We start from the raw sequence: 26,794 nt of genomic DNA, 5'->3' as shown, positions 1-26,794 counted from the left end.
GACTCCAATCCAAACAATCAGCAACCTGAGCTCCTGATCTGAACCTCCGGCACAATCAGGAGCCCTTCAGTGCCCTCAGCACTTCTCGCATCCAGTTTCTGATATCTAATACCACTTTAGCCAGTCTCCAGCAGTCTACAGCCTGCTGTGAATTCTTTGACCGCAGTCTCCAGAAGCCTGCAGCCTGTGTGGGTTCCTTGCCTCAAGTTCCTCAGCTGCAGATCACCTCGTTTGTCTGGTGCCTTGGTCAAAGTGCTATGGGTCATCACCTCTGATTTTCCCTTGCAAACATTGGGTGAGGAGGGGGATGGTCTCCCTGCTTTCTGATTCCATGTGCCTGTCCTCTGTTCCCCTGGAGTCTACAACCCTACATGGCTGCTGTCTATCATAAGTGTCACCATCTTTGGTCCAGATCCAAGATTAGTAAAATAACTGGACATTATGAGAGATCACAAATGTCATCAGTTAAAGTCTAGAAGGAGCTAAACACAAAAGTTCAGTGCTGTAGTCATCTCAGCAGCCAATTTCACCGAATTCCTCACCTACTCTATGGCTGTTGGGAGGGCTCAAGTCAATATTCAATGAGGAAATCCTTATGAAGTACAGACATCTTGCATGCTGTTACGCATTAAAGGTGGATTGTAAAATCTCTGGCAAACCTGCAGAACATGCTCTCCTGCTAGGTAACCTTCAGACCATCTTGCCGCTTCCAACACCTTATCTGACTCTATATGGTCTCTGATTAATCTCCCAGTAATGCTGCATTCCAAGGAGAATGATTCCATAATTACAACATATAGTTCATGTAGAACATTTCAGAGAGTTACATCTCTAAATAAGTGCCATGCTACTCCATTTGGACTTTTGAAACTTAATGGAATTGAAAGTACCAGACACATGCAAAACCAGATATAGAACATAGTAAATTACAATGGTTAGTTAACTGATACTTTAAAAACTGGTTGTGAGATAGGGGTGTGGGGATCCTTCCTATTGTAAAAGATGTACTGAGTTAAGAGAGTGCATAGGTTGGACAATTGAACTCCAAAATAACAGTGATGCAGAAGTAAGTGCTTGTTAATCAATGGCTTTTTAAATTCCCAAAAATGCCCATGGCAAACAAACCATATATCCATTAATCTCAATTTTATAGGAAGCTGCACAGATCATGTGAACCAGGTCACAGAGGTGCAGGCTCGCACTGGGCTGACATCACAATGGTCCTGGGTGGGGCGCAAAGGATCATAGGAGTTGTGCTGATAAACTCTCGGAGATTTCCTGTAAAGTCAGTTAGTTAGTTCAACGCACTCACAGCTTCTGTGTGATTTTTTCTTTTGTTCGCTGCACAGCACACTGATCACAGTGGTGACCCCGATGGTACAAAAACGGCACTTTGGACCCCACAATGAATGACATGAACACACAGAACACAGTTTCGCTGAAGCTGCTGACTTTTTGGACCTCATAGCCACTAGTCTGGTTTGAACAGGCTGAGGCCCAGTTTCAGGTTAAGCAGATCACTGCAGCCACCACAAGATATTACTACGTGGTCAATTGGGCTTGGCCAGGAGAATGCTGGAAGAATCATCGACTTCTTATATCAGCTGCCAGCTGCCAACAGGTATGAGGCAATCAGAAGCTCCTTATTTGCGCTTTCAACCTTTCCACTGAAAACAAGCACATGGACGACTTGGGTGACCGCACGCTGTCTGCCCTTATGAACGATATGCTGGCATTAATGGATGGCCATAGGCCTTGCTTATTGTTTGAGCAGATATTTCTTGAATAGATGCTGGAAGACATCTGCCATGCAGGTTAGCAGCCCGTGCAGATGTCCTGTGGCACATCAGCAATATGGTGGGATTTCCGTTGACCTAGTTGCTGCGTCAGGCCCAATGACTCGTCTCTCTCCCATTCCACCTAATTGGTCGGCAACACCCACAGCAGATGGAGACTCAAACTCGGAGCGGTGGTGTTTCTACCATCAGAAATGTGGTTCTGGAGCCTGCGATGCCATCCACCCTTGCTCCCATCTTGGAAACGCCAGGGCTGGCTGTCGCTGATGGCTATGATGGTAGGCCACCAAGACAGCCTCCTTTATCAATGGGACTGACAATCAGGGTGGCATTTCCTTGTGGACACAGGGGCAGAGGACAGCATCTTTCCCAACTCAAACCAAGACACCCACACTGGGAAGTCAGAACCGTCCCTCACCACTGCCAACAATAGCAGCATGTGCACATACGGGATGTGCACCATCCCGCTCAAGTTTGGCTCCTGTCATTTTACCTTGTGGGGACTATCGTCGGCTCAATGGCTCCATACATCCAGGAGTTCACGGCCATTCTACACAGAGTGAGGATCTTCTCAAAATTTAACCTGGTCCAGGAGTACCACCAGGTCCCGTGCATACCAGCGATGTCCTCAAGACAGCCCTCATCATTTTGTTTATCCTTTTTGAGTTCCTCCGCATGCCATTTGGCCTCAAAAATACAGCACAGACTTTTCAGAGACTCATGGACTCTGTGAGATGACATCCTCATTGCCAGTTGTACACAACAGGAGCACCTAATACACCTGCAGATGCTCTGCCAGCGATTGAGCGACTACAGCATAGCCATCAACACAGCGAAATTTCAGTTTGGCCTGACGGCCATCAATTTCCTTAGGCACCTCATCAATCGACACAGGGTGGTCCTTTTTCTGTCAAAGGTTGAGGCCATTCATAAGTTTGCCAAGCCAACTATGGTCAAAGGTTTTCAGGAATTCATTAGGATGGTCAACATCTACCATCAGTTCCTGACATCAGCTGCCAGGATCAGCCGACCTCTTTTCAAGGTGACCAAAGAACTCAGCTGGGATCCAGAGTCTTTGGCAGCTTTCGATCAGGCCAAAGATCCTCTGGCCGACACCACCCTTTTAGTGCATCCACGCACTGATGTGCCCAACCCCCTCACAGTCGACATATCCAATGCAGCTGTCGGCAGCATCCTGGAGCAGAAGTACATTGATGGGCATTGGAGACCACTCACTTTCTTCAACGGAAACCTGCGGCCCTGGAGCAGTAGTGCATTCAACAGGGAGTTGCTAGCCATCTAACTTGCTGTACACCATTTCCGCTATTTCATTGAAGGACAGGATTTCATGGTCTTCATCGATCACAAGCCCCTCACTTTTGCCTTTGCCAAGGTGTCAGACCTGTGATTGGCAAGGCAGCAGCATTACTTCACTTATATCTCAGAGTACACGACGACTAGCAAGCATATTTCCGGCAAGAACAACCTCGTGGCTGACGCTCTGTCCCATATGTCTGTCCTCTCCCTGTCCACCCAGAATCAATTATACAGTGATCACAGCAGCCCAGTGGCCCAGTGGCAAGCCTACTGCACTGCAGTCTCAGGACTACAGCTGGAAGACATGCATTTCAGGCCATCCAAAGTCACACTTCTCTATGACGTGTCCACTGGCTGACTTAGGCCCATCATTCCCGCCGCATGGAAGTGTCGCATCTTCAACGTGCTCCATGGGTTGGCCCACCCATCCGTTTGGGTGACAAATCAACTGGTCATAGATAGATTCATGTGGCATGGCCTGTATAAACAGGTCGGCCACTGGGCCAGAACTTGCCTACACTGTCAGACATCCAAGGTGTAGAGGCACATGAAAGCCCCTCTTCCTCTTCAGTCCTTCCTGCTAACACACAAACGATTTCACCATGTCCTCGAGGACATCGTTGGGCCATTTTCCAGGGGTGCACGTTCATGTTTATGATGGTGGACAGCTTCACTAGATGACCGGAAGCTGTCCCACTCTTGAACAATTCCATGACATCCTGTGCCAGGGCCCTCATCACCAACTGGATAGCCCATTTCAGCCTTCCTTCCAATATCACATTGGATGGGGGGAAGCGGAGGGGCATAGTTCACGTCTGGCCCATGGGCAGCACTGCCACAGCTCCTAGGAATCCAGTTACATCAGACCACGGCCTACCACCCAAAGTCTTTTATAGCCTGGTGGAAAGGTTTCCATTGGCATTTGAAGATGGCCCTCATGGGAATGACTAATCAGGTTATGAATATATAATGAATAGTTGGACCTGTCGTAGTCACGCACTTACCTGCATCAGGAGCGGTGCTGGTCACTGCTGATGACGTAACTGAAGCAATGTCTGGGCACACATGCATGGATGTGTTAAGCATCAGCATACGGGTGATGGATCTCAGTGGCAGGAGGAGAAGAGTGAGAGCATGAGGATCACCTGTGTGCCGGTGAGCCAATGAGAAGGTCAGAGGGGTTTGGCTGGTTGGTGTTTTGGGAGTTGAAGAATGCAATCTTGTCTCTGAAGAGAATAAAGAAAGTTAACTCCGTTGTTTGCTGAAAGAAATGAATGAGTGTATTCTTTAACTGTTTGTAAACTGGGGTAAAAAAAAGTTCCCAGAAAGGACTAAGGAACAAATGACTGATGACGTCTGAAGTTAGCAGCACCAGTGAATAAGGTGGTTAAAAAGCATTTGGGATGTTTACCTTTATAGAACACTTGAACACAGAATATGAGAGATGAGACATAAGGTATAAAAGCAGGGAAGTTATGGTACAAGAATTTTTAAAAATCAGGCAATTCAGGTATCCAACATCTGTCATTCATTTTTTTAATCTTTTGACAAGGAACACTGCCAATTTAACAATTCATGCAATGAACAATCCAACAAGAAATTTGTTTAAAAATGTCAAAGGTCATAAACATGGGTTCATTCCAAAACCATTCCAAAATTCCAAAAACATTCCAAAACCAGTTATGGCAAAACCAAGAGAAATATTTTCTCTACTTTTGCTGATTTGAAAGCTCACATTGTGCTACAGCAACATGGAATGGGAAGATCTACATTATCCAGAATGGCTGATTTCCCCAAACTTATCTAAAACCCATAGTGTGGGGAGGTGACATCTATTTTTTGACTCCTCAAAGCTTCAAATTATTAACTTCATGCAAAGGAAATGCCTGAGATAAAAAAGATTGAGAACCCTTGCTCTAGACACAATTGTTACTGAAATATTTTGCTTGAGAAAAATTGTCATTTGCCAACTTCCTTTGGCGTTATGAAACCGTGCACATAATGAGTCAATTAAGTACAATTAAAACAGTGGTTTTCAACCTTTTTCTTTCCACCCACATACCACCTTAAGCAATCCCTTACTAATCACAGAGCACCTATGGCATAGGGAATACTTAAAGTGGTATGTGAGTGGAAAGATAAAGGTTGAAAACCACTGGATTAAACTGTCCTCAGCTCCCAAAAGTTTTATTCTATGGGACACACTAAAATCCTACCTTATGGGCAGATAATTTCATATATAAAAGGCATTAAGAAGAAATACATGGCAGATATAGAAGAACTGGAAACAGAAATTCTGCAATGGGAAAAGGAATTTCTACAATCCAGCTCCAAATAAACATATAAAGATATAAACAAATAAACCTCACTGCACACTTATAAAATTGGAAAAAAAAATTCTAAGAACTAAACAAAGATATTATGAATAGGGAGAAAAAGCACAAAGTCTTGTCCTGGCAATTGAGAGCAGAGGAGATTTCAAGAACAATAAATTCAATCCAGAATGAAACGAGCTCAGTTTCACATAACCCACCAGAAATCAATGACTCATTTAAACAGTTCTATACAAACATATATAAATCAGAATCCCCAGAAGACCTGATTAAGATTGATGACTTTTTATCCACAGTTGAACTATCCAAACTTGACCAAGAAGATCAAACAAATTTGGACCTCCCCTTTACTTCAAAAGAAATTGAAGAGGCCTTGAGCTCACTACAGTCCAATAAATCACTAGGGGAGGATGGTTTCACACCAGAATTTTATAAAGAATTTAAGGATCTAATTATTACTCTCAGTATGGACATAATTAACTTAGCATCTAAAACCCAAACTCTCCCTGAATAGTTTTCTACTGCTATAATTACTGTGATTCTTAAGAAAAACAGGGACCTATTAAAATGCTCCTCATTTCTACCCATTTCATAACTAAACTCAGAATACAATTTAATTTCTAAGGCTTGACCAGTACTTGCCAAAATTAATAAATCTAGACCAGAGTGGCTTTATTTTGAAATGTTGGTCAGTCAACAACCTTTGTGGGGTCATCATTATTATCCACTATGCAAAGTCTAAGGCTGAACCAAGTTTCACTGTGGCTCTGGATGCTGAGAAAGCCTTTAACAGGCTGGAATGGCTGTATTTATTTAGAGTCTTAGCCAAGGTCAGATTTCGGCAACTATTCATTAATTGGGTTATTACACATTATTACAGACCCAAAGCTAGAGTCACCACTAATGGACAGATCTCAGCAGCATTCCATTTGAGCAGATTGGGCCGACAAAGTTTCCCCTCATCTTCAGGACATTTTGTCTTAGCTATTGAGCCTTTGACAGAGACAATTAGATAAAACTCAGATATAAAGGGGTTTATGGTGAGTCAAACAGATCACAAAATGAATCTTATGGCAGACGATGTAATCCTGTATTTAACAGATCCGATTAGTTCCCTTACTAAATTACAGATTCTATTAAAAGCTATGGCAAAGTTTCAATATACAAGGTAAACTGGGGTAAAAGTGAAATCATCCCACTAACAAATTTTGATCACACTGATTACCAATGAACAAGTCAATTCAAATAGCCCTCAGGTGGCATTAAATACCTTGGAATAATGGTGGATAATGATCTTCAGAATTTATGAAAGCTTAATTAATCCCACTACTTAGTAAAACTGAGGAAGACTTGAGTAGGTGGATAAACTTTCCCATTACTCTAATTGGCATGGTCAACTGTGTAAAGATTAACATTTTGCCAAAGTTTCAGTACCTTTTCCAGTCCTTGCCCATTCCATTACTTCAATCCTTTTTTAAAACCTTTAATAAGCATGTTGGGCAATTTATTTGGAACTGAAGGTACCTAGAATATCCATAGAAAAGTTAACATGGTATTATTTGGCGGCCCATATGAGATTCATTTCTTCATTTTTTGAGAGGCATGATATCCCCTCCTGGGTACAAATTGGATTGCACTCTCTCTAAGAGAAGGTGTATAATGATTTCAAATAGAAAAGGAATTCCAGAATTATAATCAGTAGGATAGACAACCCCATTTTAAAACATTTGGTTAAAATATGGTGTGAGACTTGTGAAGGCCCTGGACTGAAAAGAGGATTGTCACCAAGAATACCTTTAAAACAGAATGAATTTATATCCATGATTTCAACAACAACATTTTGGAAACCTGGTATCTTAAGGGGATACAACATCTGGAGGATTGTTATAACAAAGGACTTTTCATGTCATTTGGACTGAAGAAGTTATGACTTGTCCAATAATAACTTTTTTTGTTATCTTCAATTACGATCCTTCCTTATGGCCAATTTGGGCCCTGAATTGACTCTACCAGAACTCAATGAAAAGATGAAATTACTCCATGAAGGAAATGTATATATTTCTAGAATGTTTATTTTTTATTGTTGGGTGAGAGCCCAAAGCCAGGTTTGCATAAATCTATGATGTGATAGGAGTCAGACTTAGACACAAAAATTGACTAACAACTCTGGTCAGATCTATGTCAGTGAAGTATGTTGGCTACTATCAATGCCAGGTATAGATTGGTCCATTATAATTTTCTACATCAACTGTACCTCACCTCACAGAAATTACACCAATATAAACCTGATGTGGTGTAGAGGTTGGTTCCTTTTTACATTCTATCTGGCTTTCCACAAAGGTGAGGCCCTTCTGGTATGACCTCTGTGACACCCTAAACAAGATCAAGGGAGTCACCTATCCAGTAGACTCAGAGCTTTGTCTTCTGGGGAACCTTACCATGGTTGATAGATCACTAACTAATTCTAAAATTAAATTCACAGAAATTCCCTTATGTTTGGCCAGGAAGTGCATACATAGCAGTAACATGAAAGTCTGACTCTCCTTTAAAAAGGTCCCACTTTAAAAAGGTCACATACAATCTCAGGAAGGGATATAACACCTTCCTAAAAATCTGGCAACCTTATTTAGAACATATAGGTATCTCACTGATGCCAATATAGGGTTATAATTGCTACTGGCTAGCCAGTATTTTAACACTGTGGTATTCTTGTGTCTCCATATGTTTAATTGTACACATTGACAATTGAATGCTCTTTTTTGTGTTTCTTTTTCTTCATTCTCTCTCTGTTTATAAGGACTTATTTAGAAGGGAGGGGATGGAGGGAGGGGTTCACTTGATGTTTTGTATTTGGTATGATTGTTGATTGTTGATTGTTAAATATATTTAAAATGATAAATAAAATATGACAGAAAAGAGAACCTTAAATCAGGAATCATTCTATTATTTTGATGGAATGATAAAAACCTTCATAACTGAAATTTGATTTATCATGGTATAAATTATTTGAGCGGCTGCGATTTCACCAGTGGCTTAATGACAAATCCACCATTAAAACAAATACAGAGAATTCCAGTTAACTCATGTCAACCATGCTTGAGCCAGATAAAAATCAAATGCAGCATATTCTTCAAAAGGTATAGAACACACTTCTCATGGAATGATTTCAGTAGATCCTTTTTTTAAAATTCTGTATTCTAGTCCTTTGATTATATAAGGTAGCCCTCTATCTACTTTTTCATTGTTTTCAGTATTTGTCCATGACATTTTAATGATTTATAGAAATGGGGTTCAAAGTCACTTTCAACCTCCCCTATTTTTTTTCCACTGTTCAGGGAGTTATGACCTCTTCAAAAAATTGCACTAGATTTGTCAGGCACAATTTTCCTTGAAGGAAACTATGCTGACCTGGGCTTAACTTTTCATGCACCCCCAGGTATCCGTAACCTCATCCTTGACAATCAATTCCAACAGTGTCCCAACCACTGACATCAGGCTACTAGGTGTTTAATTTATTTTTTCTGCTGACTTGCTCCTTTCTTAAATAGTGCAGTGACATTTGCATCCCTCCAGTCTACTGGAACCTTGCCAGAATCCATTGATTCCTGGTAGATCATTACAAATTCCTCCACAATCTCTGCAGCTACCTCCTCCTTCAGAACCCGAGGGTGCACTCTACCCAGTCCAAGAGACTTTGAACCATTTAGCTTCCCAAGTACTTTCTCTCTTGTGATTTTGACTGCACTCACTTTTCTTCCAGAGATCCATGAGAGTCCAGAATGCTACTAATGTCTTCCACGGTGAAGTCTGATTCAAAATATTCATTCAGTTCCTCTGTCATCTTCTTGTCTCCCATTACAATTTCTCTATCGGCGTTTTCTATCAGTCTTACATGTACTTTGATCACTCTTTTAGTTTTTATATATCTTAAAAAGCTTTTACTATTCCTCTTTGATATTATTTGCAAACCTCCTTCCATAATTTATCTTTTCTTTCCTAATTACCTTCTTAGTTAAATAAATCTGAAATCTAAAACTAGTTTTCTTCTCTAAGTTTTTTAAAGTTTCCCAGTCCTCTACCCACTAATTTTTGTTTCCTTGTATGTCCTCTCTTTTGCTGGTACTGTACTTTGGCTTTAACTTCCTTCGGCAGCCATAATTGTCTCATTTTCACATTCACAATTTATTTTTTGGTATTCACCTGTCCAGCAATTTCCTCATTTCTCACAGAAACTCCAGCCATTGCTGATGTTATGCCTTCCCCATTAGCATGCTTTTTCAATTGACTTTGGTCAGTTCCTTCTCTCATGCGACTGTAAATGTCTTTACTCCATTGAAATACTGACGTATCGGGTTTTAGCATCTCATTTTGAAATTTGAAAGTGAACTCAATCATATTACGATTACTTCCTCCTGAGGGTTCCTTTACCTTAAGCTCTCTAACCACCTCCGCTTCATTACACAGCAGCCAATCCAGAACAGCTAATCCCCTGGTGAGCTCATCAACAAGATGCTCCAGAAAACCATCTCACAGGCATCCCACAAACTCACTCTCCTGAGATGCTGTACTGTCCTAACTTTCCCAATCTACTTCATGATTATCATAACACTGTCCTTCTGACATACCTTATCTATTTCTAGTTGTATTTTTTAGTTCACATCCCGGCTACTGTTTGGGGACCTGTATATAACTGCCATTAGTATTCCTTCTCTCAACCCACAATAATTCTACTTCTTCTAATCTTATGCTCCTTCCTTCCAATGATTTAATATTGTTACTTACCAGCAGAGCCACGCCACCCCCTCTGCCACCTGCCAACCTTTCCGTTATATCAGTTCATCTGATCCTCATCTTGATCCAAAATTACTAACACTTTATTCTGAGAATACACACCTTTAATTATTGACTGTCCAACTGCCAAAGAAGCACTCTGATTAAGAGGTGTAAAATGGAAAGTTCAGCATTATGGTCAAGTTAAGGGAAAGCTCACTTTATATCCACATTCATGAAATATGAAACCTGCAGTTTCCATACCAAAGGGTTAATAGTCTTTCATAGTTAGTTCATAGCTACATTTCCTGCAGAATAATTATTGCAACATGATTAGAAAAAGAATTACAATGATGGTGGAAAGTAAAAGAACAAGGAACTAAGATAAAGATAAATTTGTACATTCTGTTTGAAGGAAGTGGAGAATATGGGAGAATATGAAATCCAGAAGGTAAGACCCAAATTGTGTTATGTTTTTTAATGTGCTTCTTGATATAAATAATACACCTGTTCATAACTCTTCCCCAATAAAATTTAATCCTATCCATCAGACACAACCATGCTGGCTCTCAGCAACTAGAAAAAATCCATAATGTATACAGTATAACCACTACCTTAATTATCAACATCAAAGTCAGTCCCATGAGCCGAAAAACCATTGGCTACCTCAAATACTATAATGTGTTTTGCATGATAAGTGATTTTCTAGCACAGTGACCTGATGCAGCATCTCTTATGCAGTTAGTATGTTATTTCCAGGAGATCTCTCAAACAAATTTAATTAGATCCGAATCTGCTTACCTTCAGCCATCAGATATGATCAGGCATTTTAAGACTTGTCCCATTTGCGATACTTAATTTCTAAGCAACAAATGTTGGACTGACTTGTTTGTAACATTTTCCTTTCTTTCTGCCATCTTTGTTAAATAATGAAATGACCTAAAACTTATTTAGTCAGAGAATTTTGGTCAGTTAGGACAGTTGTAGGGTATTGTGTATTTCAAACATTGGTCTGAGTTTGACACCATTTTTACTCTTTAGAACCAATAATGTCTTCATTGTATCTACAGCATGGTATATGCCCTTCAGCTCACAGTGTTGTGCACACCAAAATACCTACTCTTACACTGCCAAGGATTTCCATGGTGCATAAACATCCATTTTTATCAGCTCCATGTACCTATATAAAAGATACTTTTGTAAATGCCTCCACCAGCATTGCCAGCAGTGCATTCAATGCACACACCACTCTCTGAGTGAAAAACATTCCTCTTAAATCTCCCTATGTACTTAGTCATTTCAGCACTGGGAAAAACCTTCTGTCCTTCTGTCCATCCACAGCATCTCATATACTCCTAATCATTCATCCTTTCTCACTCCAAGGGAAAAGGACCAAGTTCACTCATCCTTTCCTCCAGTCCAAGCAACATTCTTGTGAATTTCCTCTGCACTCTCTGCTCTCTACAGCATCCTCATCTTTCCTGTAATGAGATGACCAGATATGAACACAACATTTCAAATGGCGCCTAAGATTTTATATAGCTGCAACATTACCTCACAGTTCTTGAACTCGATCGCACAATTAATGAAAACCAACACACCATATGCCTTCTTAACAACATTATCAATCCGTGCAGCAGCTTTGAGGTTCAATACTGTTCAGATTTCAGATTTCAAATTTATTGTCAGAATACATACAAGACATCACCTACAACCCTGAGATTCTTTTTTCTGCGGGTGAGGCAGAATTACCATTTAATGGAAGGATGGGTTAGTCAGTTTGTTGATGACACAAAGGTCAGTAGTGCTGTGAATAGTCTGGAAAGTTGCAAAAGGTTACAGAGGATGCAGAAATGACAGATGAAGTTTAACCCAGAAAAGTGTGAAGTGGATCATTTTGGAAGACCAAAAAGGTTTCCTTCCTAAAAAAAATATTGTAGGCAGAATATAATGTTAAAGGGAGTACTCTGAACCAAAACCTGTGAGGTAGCAGATCTCAAAGCTTTACTCCCAAGGGAAGCCAATGCCTTCTAAGCCAAATATGTCAACTGTAACAGCAAAGTACCCATCAATTTCAAAGATGAGTGTAGTAACCAGCCTTAATGATTGTTGACCAGTAGCACTCATATCAACAGTGATGAAGTGTGGGGGTGTGGCATGATGGCGTAAGGAGGAGATGTGGAAAATGCCACTCCTGGCAGAATTAACAATGATGAAGTGTTTTGAAAGGCTCCTGTTGAAGCATATCTCTGAAATGTTCACCCACTGAAAGATCAGACACCTGGTCTGGCTTATTTCCCAATATCAGGTCTCTCCTATAAATACTGATGCAAAATAAGGCTGGACAACAAAGCTTTTGCTTCCTGAACCCTTTTAGGTATATTTTGTGGATCTTGGGTTACTGATCATGAAAATCACCTTAAAATTTACCTATCAAGTACCATTTTTTTGAATACAATCTATTTTTTATGATTTCCTGTCATATTTTAAGTCTATTTCAATCATACAAAACCATGAAGTGCAACATGTCATTGAAAATTCATTTTCTCCATTCCCACTTGGACTCCTTCCCTGCTGATCTTTATGCAGTCAGTGAAGAACATGGTGAAAGGTTTCACAAGGACTTGTGACCATTGAAAAGTAACATCAGGTCAACTGGACTCCATCAATGCTGGCTGACTATTGTTGGACACTGAAACGAGAGGCTTCAGATCCTGAGTACAAATGAAAATCAGCGACAAAACATTTTTAGGTCAGTTGAACTAATGCAATGTGTCAGCATCATTATGCAATTAAACATGTTAAATTCAATAAAAGTTAAAGTTAATGTTTCTCCAACTTCCAACGTGATACAGCAAATCTTAAATTATCTTGTGTTCAGCTTGAAGTTGTCTATCATAATCCCCAATATTTTTTTTAGGAAGGAAACCTTTTGAAAAAAATTGTTGTCCAGTGTAATTATTCATCATGTTCACTTTTCCTTTATTTCCAATGACGTTACTGTTATCAGTTTTTAATTGACCTATATTGCTTCTCTTTCATTCCTGTCATAGATAAAATATTTATGTTGATTTTGATAACCATGACAAGTATATTTTCAGATATTGTATTTTATGCTGTTTTTTTCTTTTGTTATTTGGAAATCCTCCAGTTGCTGTTTTTGAAATTTTGTTTACTATTTAGTCTTCAGAGTTGTTGTTGGAATAATTTGCAATCATCACATTGTCTCTACATGTGTCTTTTGTGCTTTGCTTTAACTAATAATTTGTTCTTGAGGTTACTCATTTAATTAGTGTTTTTAGGCCCAGGAATAATTGTTAATGGTATGATCCACTTGAGGGGAAATAATTACAACTATCAGGGTGTGCCAGCACAGAATTTATATCAGCAATTAAATCTTTGTTCAATGATCAGATGTAGTGCACAGATTTTAATGCATTCAGGCAAAAAAATATTAAATCTCAGGATATGCACAATAATTTTAGAATTTTTCAGAGAAAACTGTTCATAGGAGTTCTGTGGCCTGAAGAATAATATTTTAATAATCTTTAGCTCTCATTTCTAATTAAATATTTTGCAGTCATAATAAAATGCAAGATAGGACAAATGATATTTTGGAGGTGACTTTTAGAGGTAAATAAAAAAACAAACTATCAGACCACAGATATATTATTTACATGAGTAGAGATCATGGCAACTTAAAATAAAATATAGCCATTTGGCAATGCAGTTCTCATTCACTCTTGAAAATGAGCCTACATTTCACTGATATTTATTTAAATATTCATGATTAAAGATTCAGATGAGTGAGATTGTAAAAATTTGCTGACAAGAGATTCTAGGTAGATTGAAATCGAGCAGGGAAGCAAAACACCCATCTTTTGGCCTAACCTAATGACAATTTAACAAAATGGACTGCCCAAAAATAAAAGCAGTTCTGAAATATGATGCAGTGGAAAAGGTTACTAACTTCAAATTTCTGGCTATCCTGGGGCCTCTATATCAATGCAATCATGAAGGCTCACCAGGAGTGAAGAGTTTGTGGAGATTTGGTATGTCACCAAAGACTCTTGCAAATGACTACAGGTGTACATTAGAGAGCATTCTAACTGGTTGCATCATTGTCTTGTATGAAGGTGCCAATGCACAGGACAGGAAAAAACAGAATTATGAACGAGGCCAGCGCCATCATGGGCATCGGGCTTCACTCCATCGAGGATATCTACAGAGGTGGTGTCTTAAGAAAGCAACCTCTATCCTCAAGGACCCTCAACACTCAGGCCATGCCGTCTTCATACTGCTACCTTCAGGAAGGAGGAGATACAGGGGCCTGAAAACGAATACCCAGTGGCACAAGGACAGCTTCTTTCCCTTGGCCATTAATGAACAACAGATACAACAGACCTCACTTATTCATTTTTGCACTAATTTATTTATTTTTTCAATGTAATTTTATAGCAATATTTGTACTGTAATTCTGCCGCAAAAAAATGATTTCTGTGACATGTTCATGACAATAAATTCTGATTCTGATTGTCATATAATTGTTGCATCAGCTGTGACAGAGGGGCCGAGACAGTTGATGAGGGTGGACTGACCACAGACAGGGAGATTTTAACTTGCAGAATAAAACAGACAGATGAACTGACTCTGATAAAAATTGTCCAACGTGATGTTAACTTTATTTGTCTTTTCAAAAACACTGTTTAAACAGCTGTATATTTCTCACATTTTCTGATTTTATTTCTAATTTCTGCCAACTACTATATTTCACTTCTGTTCTCATTTCTTTTCTCAAGGACATAGAGTTTCCATCAGTTTTTAAATTAATGCCTACTTTTATTAACAATCCCCAACTGTCTTGAGAATGAGCTGACTGGCTGCCTTCTTCAATTGCTGCAGTATACATTGTGACGTAACTCCCAAAAGTGCCATTAAACAAAGGATTTCAGGTTATTGACCCACAATGATGAATGTATGGCTATATGTTTCAAAGTCAAGATAAATGTGGCTTCAAGGGATGTTAAAAGTCACTGAATTGGTTGCTGCTATTGCAGAGCAGGTTGCTGCAATATATCTTGGATAGTGCATGCTGCAGCCAAGTTCCAAAGGTAGAGAACATTTGTATCCTTATGACACTAGAGAGTATGTCAATGAAGTGGATTATTTAGCCTTGAATGGGCCCATTAGTTCATTCTTTCAATCATGTTTCTCAGGTCTCAGTTCAGTCAATAGTAGTAGTGTCACCAAAACATCTTGGAAGTGTTCAAGAAATCTTCAAGGGTGGTTCTTTCAAATATTATCATCATCAAGATTGGGGTTTGTTATCAACAGAGGATTTCCTTGCATCTATTTGACCTGACACTTCATATACTCTGGTCAATATTGAGAACATTCATTACAGTCTCCAATGCTGGTAGCAACAGTATAATAGAAAAGACTACAAAACTGGCCAAATAAATGCAGTTATATAATAAAAATGTGATAATGTCAAGATATTGTTTGACTTATCAAACCTTTTAGTATATCCTCAATTTTTCTTGAGGGAACATGGTAAATCAGTAAGACGAGGTCTGCCTTTGTTATCTTAGACTTATGACTTGGTGGATGTTGGATGGTCATTTCGTTTTATTCTTTTTCCACAGATTTTGGATAAAACAGTGATTTACAATCCAAGACTTCATCCACGCCAAAAGAGAATGCTATAAATCACCAGACCTAGCAGGTCTGTGCAACCATCCTTAAGGGATTTTAGAACAGTCTAACAGTCATTTACTACTCCAGATTTATTTACATTTCCAAACATTCTTAGAAAAAATTCAACTCAAGTTTCTCGAACATTATGGTTCGCAATGTGAAAAATAAAAAAATTATTTAAAAAAAAAAGTTTCTCGAACTTTAATTAGGGTTCCAGATTAATAGTTCAGTAACATTTCTTTTGGTAGCAATAGAGCTGGAGCAGAATTTCAGTTGAAAAGAGATCATTGCTGGCTGTCAATGTGAAGTTAATCACACATATTGTAATAGGATTCCAACCAGAATTTGGAAAATTGGTCACATTCCTCCCATAAATGTTATTCCATTCCTGAATAAAATTTTTATTTATTCTCAAAAATCATTAAATATCAATGAAACATAAAGAAATGATGGTAACTAATAATATGCTATTATCAAATATATTTGGTCCGCAGCTGTTTCTACAAATTTAAAAATGGGAGAGATTTCAAAGGTAATCATAATAAACCATTTTTCTTGACATTACTAAAACATCCAACTATCAGATTCACACCATGAGTTAAAGCAGATTTTTATCAATAATTATTGTCTTAAACATGTCTGGTCTGCATAATTTCTTGTTAAGGGTAGACAGAGGAAAGATCATGCATTCATGAAGAAATGGGAAAGGAAAACTGGCGAGAAATGAGATAACACTTTTGTCTGATCAAAAGGAGCCACAAGTGGGTATAAACTTATTTTTACGGATTATTTTCCAGTAATTTATTTAAGAAAAATGTCAGGAGGAACTGAATGAATATCCACTTTATATTTTCAACAATTTCTCAGTAAAAATTGTAACCATGCCTCTGTTCCATATCTGATGTGCATTTTCAGACAAGTAGCTAGACTTCAAAGTTTGGTGCAATTATCCAATGAGACAGAAAATGTAAATTTCCTCATCTAATCATGTGTTTTTACGTGAGATAATTGCATCCAATAGTTCCTAATATTTCCAAAATGAATCAAAACTCATATTTAACAAGCTCTGAAGGAAAGTACTTAGTTAAATGCTCTTGAACAGTTAAATCAATTCTCCTGTTATTTCAAATCAGGAAGTTAAGACATAGTCTTAAATGGAAGAGGTTAACTCATCAACTTCGGTTGAGTCAATGTTTGCAAAGGACTTTGTAGAATCATGGCCTCATGTGAACTAGTCTAATTTTTGCAATGTTGCAAATTAATTTTTATTCCACTTCTTCTTGGTCTCTGTCGGTCATGATTAACCATGGGTGTTGTGCCTCTGGAAGTCACTGGTTTATTTAGCAGCATTGACTGAGGCAATGGAGGTCGATCCTAGAGTGGCAGGCTCTGCCACAGTTGCTGCAAATATAGGTCATTGTTGAATTGTCTGCTGTGCTTTCAGCTTAGCTCTCTGCTCCTCAAACTGACTCAAGATCACTCTTTCACCTTGCTCTAGGTGTTGATGAAGATGATTTATTCCACTACTTACTGTGTTATTAACTTGAAAACTTTGATGCTCTAATTGCCTTATGGTTACCATGCCATTGCTGGCTAGAATATTTGAAACCATTAGTATGGATGAAACAGAATTGTCACAGGATAAAAAAAACGATGATTTGACACACCATCATCTACAATCTCACATGAAAAATTTTCAAATCGACAATAAAAAGCCATTACATTGAAAGCAGATTTTATGAAGTACAATAGAGTAATATGGGTGCACAATTTAGTTTTCACTTGATCTTTAGACCATTAACTTGGTATCGCTAGAAAACATAATTTTTCAATTCTGCAAATTTCCTTTAAGAGAGAGTCTTATCATCAACATTCTCCTGGCACACTCAAAACAAATATAATCCCCATTATCCCAAATTCAAGCAAAAAAATTAGCACCCCTGAGCAATTAGTTTACCAATCTATACAACACAAAATCTCAAGCATCCGGAAAATTTACTTATCCGGCAACTTCCAATCCCCCAAAGGCACCAGATACTGGGGGTTTTACAGTATTTTTAACAACATACTAACCTATTGGAGGATAGCTGCCTTTTAAAAGCTCCCAGCATAATCAGTATAAAGGAAATCAGTCTGTCCCACGAAGATTCTTAAAAGATTTCAAACATTTAATTGCTTCACAGAAGTCAATTTAAACCATTAATACCAGTTTCTTCAAGTTTTATTGGGCCTTGTTTCAGCAATCAGAATGACTTTGTTCTTCTATGATATTATAGCTGGTAGTGTATCCTCATATAAATATATAAATTGCCCATCTAGACATGCAAATAGCCCTGCCTCCAGGTTCTGCAATGGGTTAGCTGAACATGTCCATTTTGGTCAAATTGTAGGAATTTCAGGGTCTCTGTGTCTATGTTTATTTGCATTATCTGATGTGGAGCATATCTATGAAATATCCACTCATCAGATATTGATGTAAATAAACTTTAAATATCAAATGATAAAAAAAGCAGAAAACAAAAAGAAAAAAAACTGTCAATCAAAGGCAATGCTATACTTCAGAAAAGATCTCAGGCACAGTTAATTTCTGAGATGGATTCATCTCAAGTATATTTCCAGAGGCACCACTTTAAATCTGAGGATGCCGTTTTTGATTTTTTTGTTAATTACCTTTCCAGAAAAGTACTTGATAAACTGTCTCTATTATTTTAGCAGAAATCATGTTAGAAGTCGGAATGGGGCCAAAACTTTCATCTCAGGCATCTGAAAGTTCTCTACCTCCTATTCATAATATTCATCTCTCAAGCTGTCAGATTAATGAAATAAAAGTACTCGCTTGTAGTTCTTAAATTTAAACCCTATCTCTAGTAATTGATTTGGACGTTCGAAAAGGATGATTTGCTCACTTATTAATTAGGTGAATAATTAAAGGAGATTATAGACAAGTAGAAGGACGACAGAGAGTAAGCAAAGGCAAACAAAGAAGAAATGTTGTATGCCTGCTCTGGAATAAGAGCATGGAATGATATAGAACTCAGGAGGAAGATAACAGCAAAAATAGATTGATAAATTGAAATTCTATTCGACTTCCTGGAAATTGAATTTCCTTAGGATAAGTAGTCTGATCAATCTAGATAACTGTATCCAGATTTTTAAAAATACCACTTATGAGAAGTTGTATTTCTTAGAATCAGCCATGACTTGGTATTTCACATTCTATTACAAGAATATACTTTGATGCTGTGATAATAACATGGAAAATATTTGAAAAAGTACTTTACAAACAGTGTTTTATTGATGAAAACTAAAATGATTCTTTAAAATTCTCTAGTCATGCCACAGTAAAGACTACGACCAGTGAAAGCACTCTTCAAAGCTGAGTGTAAAAGTTGTTCCTGGGGACAAAGTCAAATATTTGTGACTGCTCATTTTCCTGTGATGAGGCCCAAACATGCACAACCTGATCTTCCAACTGATCTTTTGATTCAATCATTTAATGTCATATTTTAGCATTGCTTGAAATAGTGAAAACACATCACAATCAATTAATTACAGCACAGAAATATCATCTACATTACAAAATGAATTACTTAACTGTATCCTACACAATTAACATGATATATAACACAAAGCTTAATTTCAAAGGTCAATGTGCATAGTTAAAAAGGATTCCCAATAAATATTTCCTTTTAGATGATAGAACATGCAGCAATTATTCACATTATTAACTTATTCAAATTAACACCACATTTGTACATACAATAAGTGTTTGTTGTTCAAGTACAAATATGGATTATATATGACAAATTTGCAACACCGGCCCATGGATTAAATGTCAAGTTGTACTTTTGCTACCATTGAATGCTTTAATCAAGAAGGCTAAATGGCACATACAATGCAAGGTCCACAAATAATATGCTAGCAACATATCCTGAACATCAAACTACAATCCATTTGCAATACCAAATTGCCTCCTTATTCCCATTCATATCTTAAGGGATGAGTCCTTTGAGCAAGAATTATGCCAGTTTTGCAGTAAAATTCTTTAAATGTATTTCACTTGATCAGTACTGTCACAATCTTTAGTGAGAAGATATCAACTAACCTGATGTTTCTGTAGAAACTCAGATCTCGAGAAAAGATTAAAGCATTTTGAGGCACTGTTGTACTAATTAATGTGATTATCTCTTATTTTTTGTGAATTATTATTAAAGTTAACATAATGACATTGGAGCCAATCTCCACAAAATTTAATGCCTTTACCAGATCCCATATGTCATCAAATTAATCGAACATTTGAGAAAGTTTAATTACAATATTTATCCAAACTTCACAAGAAAAACTCTCTTTTCACTCAAAGCCTGCCACAAATCATAGCCCTGAATTACAAAAGATGTATCTGCTTACCTAAAACACCAAGCCGATAGTTGACAGTGATGACAATGACATTGCCATAACTTGCCAGAACACTGCCATCAAATATATTTCCTGTGCCTTCCATGTATGATGCACCATGGATGAAGACCATAACAGGTTTGGGTCCACTATCACGAATATCTGAAAAATTAATTACATTTCAAAAATGTTGGTAAGCCACATGATGTCATCATGATTAATTTGTACATCCTTAAATTATTGCGAGTTTAAATGGCATAATAAGATTCTCAAGCAAATGTTTTGAGTTCATTGTTTTTCTGCTAATAAGCTATTTAAGTATTACTTAAGATGATACCAGACTTGAGAGTTAATACAATAACTATCAACAGGCAGTATAATCAGGCTACTTTTAGTCATAAGTAACAATAGCAAAAGAAAATTATTTCAAATATTATATGATTGAAGTTGGTCAGAGGTTAGGAGTAAGTGTGAATGATGCTCTGTTACTGTGATATTGTTGTCTGCTTATTGCTATTAGGCAAGAGAAGGCACATGAAGAAAATGTGAGAAATAATTTGTTATTAAAAATCAAAAAGATATACGGTTACTTTACCAGGAATGTAAGAATTCAATGTGGACAATGTAATTGGTCTTCCTGGTCATCAAGCGCACAGAAATGGAAGAATCCTCTGAAGAAATCAGGAGTTGATCAAGATTAATGCTAATGTTAAGTTTATTTCATTTAATGAAAGACAAGGATGTCACTTTGACATCTAAACTAGCACTAAGAGTATTTTTTTCCAAGCATAGAGATTTTCAAAAAGTGGTGCAGGAAGAGGTTTGATTCATTTGAATTATGTCACATGAGAGAACTGCACAAATTGTTGAGAAAATAAGAACTGACCACTAAGATCTGGACCAAATACACCCTATTATTTTCCTCCCTGAGCCATAATGCTGGCAGAGAAACTGACATATTTTAATGTGGAATAAATGGAAAATGAAAGAACTTTCTGGTAGTTGAAGTGAAAGGAAATACAAGAAGACAGTGAGTGAATGGATAGAATCAAAACGGTCATTAATCAACACTGCAGCAGCATCAGCATGTGATTGTTAACAGTTAATAGAAGACAGCCAGTTTCTCCAGAAGTGGGAAATGGGTTGACAGCACTCTCCCGACGGACTAACATTCAAAGTAAATAAAAAGATTCAAAGACCTGAATTTCCTAAAACAAATATTTCCATCATACTCATCAATTGATGAAGGCTTCATAATTGTTATTTTGTCCATAAGCATTTCAAATAAGTTATTTGTCCTGAAGCATTATCTATCCTGCTCCTTCCAGACAAAGTGTAATCTACTGAGCATTTCCAACATTTTTTTAAAAATTCATATCAGTGACATTTTGTCCGCAAACCAATTAATCAGGTGTGGATGATTAAAAATGATTTAACCTTAAGATGTGATCTAAGAATTAATAATCAGGTCAATTTACTGGCACCTTAAAATGTAAACCAGATGGAAAATCAAGATTTTTTTTAACCAGTGATATTCCAACTAAATTAGAATAAAGCCAAAATTTATTGAAACAATATTGATTATAATTTCCAATATCTATACTTTGGAATGCATATATGTATTTATTATGAAAAGAATACGAATCATATGAATATATTAGTTGATTAATCAAAAGGTTATATTTGGAGTTAGGTACAGTATCACATTATAATATAGATAATGTCATATTTTAGCCATCAAAATGTCATTTTTGTCATAAATGTCCTTGCATGTATTGTTATCTATATATTAAAGTGGAGGAATCAATGTCAGTGGCCTCCTTCTGTAATCATTATCCAAATAAATAATAGAAAATTATGGAAACACTCAGCAAATTCACCAGCATCTGCAGAAAGAAAACAGAGCTAAGGTTGCAGGTTGAAGAACAGTGGGTTGCAACTCAAAGAGAAACTCAAATTTGGACAAGCAAAGGAAGCATTCTAGATAGAAAGCAGGATCATAAATCACAGGGAAAGCATGAAAAGTAAGACAAAGTGCCATCACAGGTCAATAGATTACCACCAGGTCAGAGAGAATGGGGTAAATGTCAGTGTGAAATCTTGTTTATGTAGATATTTTGAGTAAATTGAAGATTGTAATAGTCTGAGATAAGGTGCCCAGCTAAGGAAGAAAGAGGGAGTCAATCCAACAGTAATGAAACAAAGTAAAACACGAAAATCTGTAGACTCTGTGGTTGAAGTAAATACACACAATGCTGGATAAACTCAGTAGATCAAACAATGCCCTTTACATAAAGGTAAAAATACATAAATGAAGTTAGAAACAAGCAGTGTGGGGATAGGAGACAGAGGTTGGTGGTCGTAGGAAGGAGGTATCGTATTTTTATCTTTGCTATATAAAGGAGACTGTTTGACCTTCTGAGTTTCTCCAGCATTGTGTGTTTTTAGTAATGAAGCAATGTGCGGTGAGGTGAGGGGAGGGGAATGTTGAGGAAGAGATAAACAGATTAAACAAAGCACCTGCATGACTCTGACAATACAGCATTTGCAAGTGAAGACCTCAATGGGTCAAGTAGTTCAATACATCTTTATTCAGCCTGTAGTGGCAGCTGTCAGGCCTATAGGAACAAGAGTACAGGCTGATGATAAATGGCAGAAATGTAGCATCTATTTTGTACAATATCAAAGAGAGAATTTTGTTGTCTTGGATTTTGATATCAGCCAAATAGGTGGGAATTCTGAGCCTTACTTCTATGTTTTGACTAAAGCGTATATGTGGAGAAGGGAGACCACAAAGAGAATTCAGAGCTAAAACAGTGAAGACAATGTAGGCAAAGAGAAAAGCATTGGAGGCAATAAAGTCAATGCATTGCAAATTTTTGGTGGAACGAGGATGCAGCAATAATATGAAGCTGGATTGTATAAGAATTATTATAGAATACCATTGGCAAAGAAGACAAAGGTGAATAGAAGTTTGAAGAACAGCATAAAATAGTGAAGATAGAGCCACGATTTTGATCAAGTAACCTCAAATATGTTGTCAAGAATCTTTTTTTGTTTAAAACTTGCCAATATTCTCTTTCTCTTTTGAAAGTCAGAACATATCTGAACATGTGATAACTTCATGATGGATCAAGTTCGATTCACATGCAAACATTGACATTGACTTGGTGGAGAGCAAGATCACCATTACTATAAAAACGATTATGTGCATTTATAAATATATATAATTTGTGATTTACACCTGTTTTATGTGACAATTTAAATCTGCTATGTAAGTTAAATCTGCTATGCACTGTTATAATCAGAAATACAACTAAATTGGAATTTGTACAGGAAAAAGCTGCTCCAAAGATAGGCAGCAATATTTATTACAAACACAATGACACGAAGTATGGGCTTCATACTGTTAGAAGATTGATCCTTGTCCAAATCCATGCCCCAACCTCTCTGCATATATATGGAAATGTTTGCTTGAGAAGCAATTACAATTGAAAGTCTTAGATTTTAATGAGGAATGATGTTTCAAAGATATTCTCATCAATAAATATGTGCATTTAGTGATATCAAAAAATAAAAGACTAAATACAACCAGGTTGATTTTAGTACAGTGTATCTTGAAAAACAAATAATTATAAAGCATGCATTAACACTAATAGAAGAATGACAATTATTTTACATATTAAATCATATGTTGTTCTGATTTGATATCCTGTTTAAAGCCCCCACATATGTCAATAAAAACATGACTTTAAAATTTCATAATTTCAATAATGTTTAGTGGTGTCATTGAAAATTGCTATTGTCAAATACTTGGGAAAATTGTGTTTAAGCATTCATGTGATAAAACGTCAATAATAATTGTCAAAAATTCTGAAAATTAAGTGCTAAAAATTTGCACTTAATATGAATTAAAAATATATCTTAGAAGGGGGAAAAAATTAGACAATCATCGTCATGCATATTGGTTTGGCGACAAAAAATACCTTCATCTTCTGCGCCATCATTATCACCTAAATCATCAGCCTGTTTCTTTGCAAGGGGACCTAGGATTAAAAATGAAGAAAATGGAGGGAAAAAAGAGAATTCAAGAACATTCATGACTTTAGAAAATATCATTTCAAAGCATTTCTTGAAAAATGGAAATGTAATATTTCACGTTTAAAAGCAGTAAACAGACAAAATATCTAAAAATATATAATGGATAAAAAATCCCTAAGATACATTTTAAAATTATTATTTATTAATTACAGCAAAATCTTTAAACAAGTTTGTTTAGAAGGAATTCTATATAATTAAAAAAAAACATACCCACCATTTTAAGAAAAGAGAAAAAATATTTCAGCTCTTGTGAGTAAATTATTCACCTGTTTGATAGGTAGCAATTTTAAAAGTGCCAAATCCCTTTTGCAATGTTCAGATATTTATTGAAGGTGTTGGAGCAATATATGTTTGAAGACCTTTTGAATTCAAATTACAAAATACAAAAATTGCTGAAAGAATTTGAGGAGTACTTTGCAAAACAAGAGCTTTCAAAGTCATCAATTCCAGTGAATTCTTCATTCAGTTGGAAGAAGTATCAATGGGCAACATTTTTTTCCAGACTATTTTTACTTGGTAATCCTAAAACATTGTTTCACTATCATTCTGCAACAGAGATTTAGATGATGTCTAATTTAGGTCAAAAGTGAAATTATTCACAATTGTTATCCATTGTAAAAATGCAGAGAGGCATCAAAATGTTGATATTATTAAAATTTGATATTATTAAAATGATATTTTTAAAATAGTTCTATCAGTATGCTTTTAAATGGGATAGCAATTGCACAGTATTGAATATGATAGTGCAGTATTAGACTTTTCAACCTGGCTTGGATCATTCAACATAATATTTTCTCAAAAATAAACTACTGAAATTGTTTTCACTTCCTCCCTTTGTATCAGAAAGTCATTTTAGATGTTATCTATATTAAAAAGAATATAAGGTGCAGAAAGTTAATACCTATGCTTGAAGCTTATTCTTTATTGCATCAGAACACACATTCATATTCTTTATTGGTGAAAGTAAAATATTTAAAGACATTTTTAATGCAGGCAGAAAAGGATGTACCAGACACCACCAACAAGCATTATAGTGCCATGCGAGCTCCAATGGAAACAATCACTGTGTCCAAAATTACTGTACAATAACACCAAACTCATACAATATCCTTTCAACAACAGAGAACTGCCCATGCTGGGTAAGAATGGCAATGATTTCTCCATGCATTGCAAAATGCAAAAGATCAATGATTGTGAAGGACAAGATCATTTACACAATACAAATATTAAATCTCAGACAATGAATTTAATATTTCTTCTTGAAGATGTTTTCTGGTGACTTTATAAGTTGGTTTATGACCCTATGTATGAACTTTGATACTGGCATGGTACTTGTAACACACAACATTGCCATCCATTGCATTATTACTTGGGAACAATTCATTGTAGCATAAGTGAACACTTCAATAGCATACACATCAAATTCAAAATACTATACAAGTTTTAGGAGTTTTAAAAATGCATGTGTAGTTTCTCAAAGTGATAGTGCCTAAAACAAAATAACTAATATTAATATTTTGAATAACATTAAAACAAATAAAATTAAGATTATTCACAGAACAAACAAAAAATGATTTTAGTAAAATGTGAAAAAAAGCCCAAATGAGAAATTAGCCTTCCCTGAAAGCAAGATGAAACATCACTTGTCCTATATTTGTACTGTTACAATTTCAAGAACAAGAAAATCTCTTCACTTGTACAAGAAATCACAATGTGTAACAAATATAAACTCAAGTATAATCCAGTTTGATTTAACGTAAAAATCACATTGAGATATGTCAACAACTTACTATTATGACAGTCCAAAATAAATTAGGAATCATGTCTGTTGCATTTCTTCCTGTTCAGCATCTCCACTATTTTTCATGTTATAAACTTCAATGATACTACTTCTAATAATCATGTGCTCAAAAATGATTCTGACATTCATTTTCTAATAAAGGCAGGGGGGTGGGGTGGAGCTGAGTGAGAGAATAGATCAGCTCCTGATAGAATGGCAGAGCAGATTTGATGGGTCAAACCTACTTCTGCTCCTATATCTTGTGACCTTGTGGTAATTATCCTGAACAGCAGGTTAACACAAGGCTGTGCACTCACTATTGTCCCTATATGCCAAATCTATGCAACCAAACACAACTCCAACTCCATCTATAAATTCGTAGATGACACTACTGTCTTAGACAAGATCTCATAGAATGACAAAGCAATGTACTGAAGAGAGATAAAGGGAATTATGGTTTGGTGCTACAACAACAACCACCTCTCCCTTAATGTCAGCAAGACCAAGTCATATACTTCTGGAGGAGGGACAGAGCTCACTCCTTACTCAACATAAATGATATTGAGGTGGAGATGGGAGACAGTTTTCAGTTCCTCAGTGTAAAC

The 26,794-nt window shown here is 36.7% G+C and overlaps 1 protein-coding gene and 1 long non-coding RNA gene across 2 annotated transcripts in view; one reads left to right on the top strand and one right to left on the bottom strand.

Annotated features, from left to right (window-relative positions):
- The window catches only part of nlgn1 (neuroligin 1), a 437,869-nt gene that overhangs the window by 262,915 nt on the left and 148,160 nt on the right, over positions 1-26,794 (bottom strand). The window contains exons 6-7 of the mRNA XM_069896960.1: positions 24,295-24,354; positions 20,321-20,470 (exon numbers count right to left, since the gene is read on the bottom strand). Of these exons, the coding sequence (XP_069753061.1) occupies positions 20,321-20,470; positions 24,295-24,354 (210 nt within the window). The remainder of the gene's footprint in view (positions 1-20,320; positions 20,471-24,294; positions 24,355-26,794) is intronic.
- Positions 1,242-14,695, top strand: LOC138742489 (uncharacterized). Its single transcript, XR_011344209.1, has 3 exons — positions 1,242-4,268; positions 12,806-12,968; positions 14,353-14,695. It is a non-coding gene; the product is annotated as an uncharacterized lncRNA (long non-coding RNA).

The sequence above is a fragment of the Narcine bancroftii genome, chromosome 9, assembly GCF_036971445.1.
Source record: "Narcine bancroftii isolate sNarBan1 chromosome 9, sNarBan1.hap1, whole genome shotgun sequence".
Taxonomy (NCBI): domain Eukaryota; kingdom Metazoa; phylum Chordata; class Chondrichthyes; order Torpediniformes; family Narcinidae; genus Narcine; species Narcine bancroftii.
This window is presented reverse-complemented; position numbering and strand designations above follow the sequence as displayed.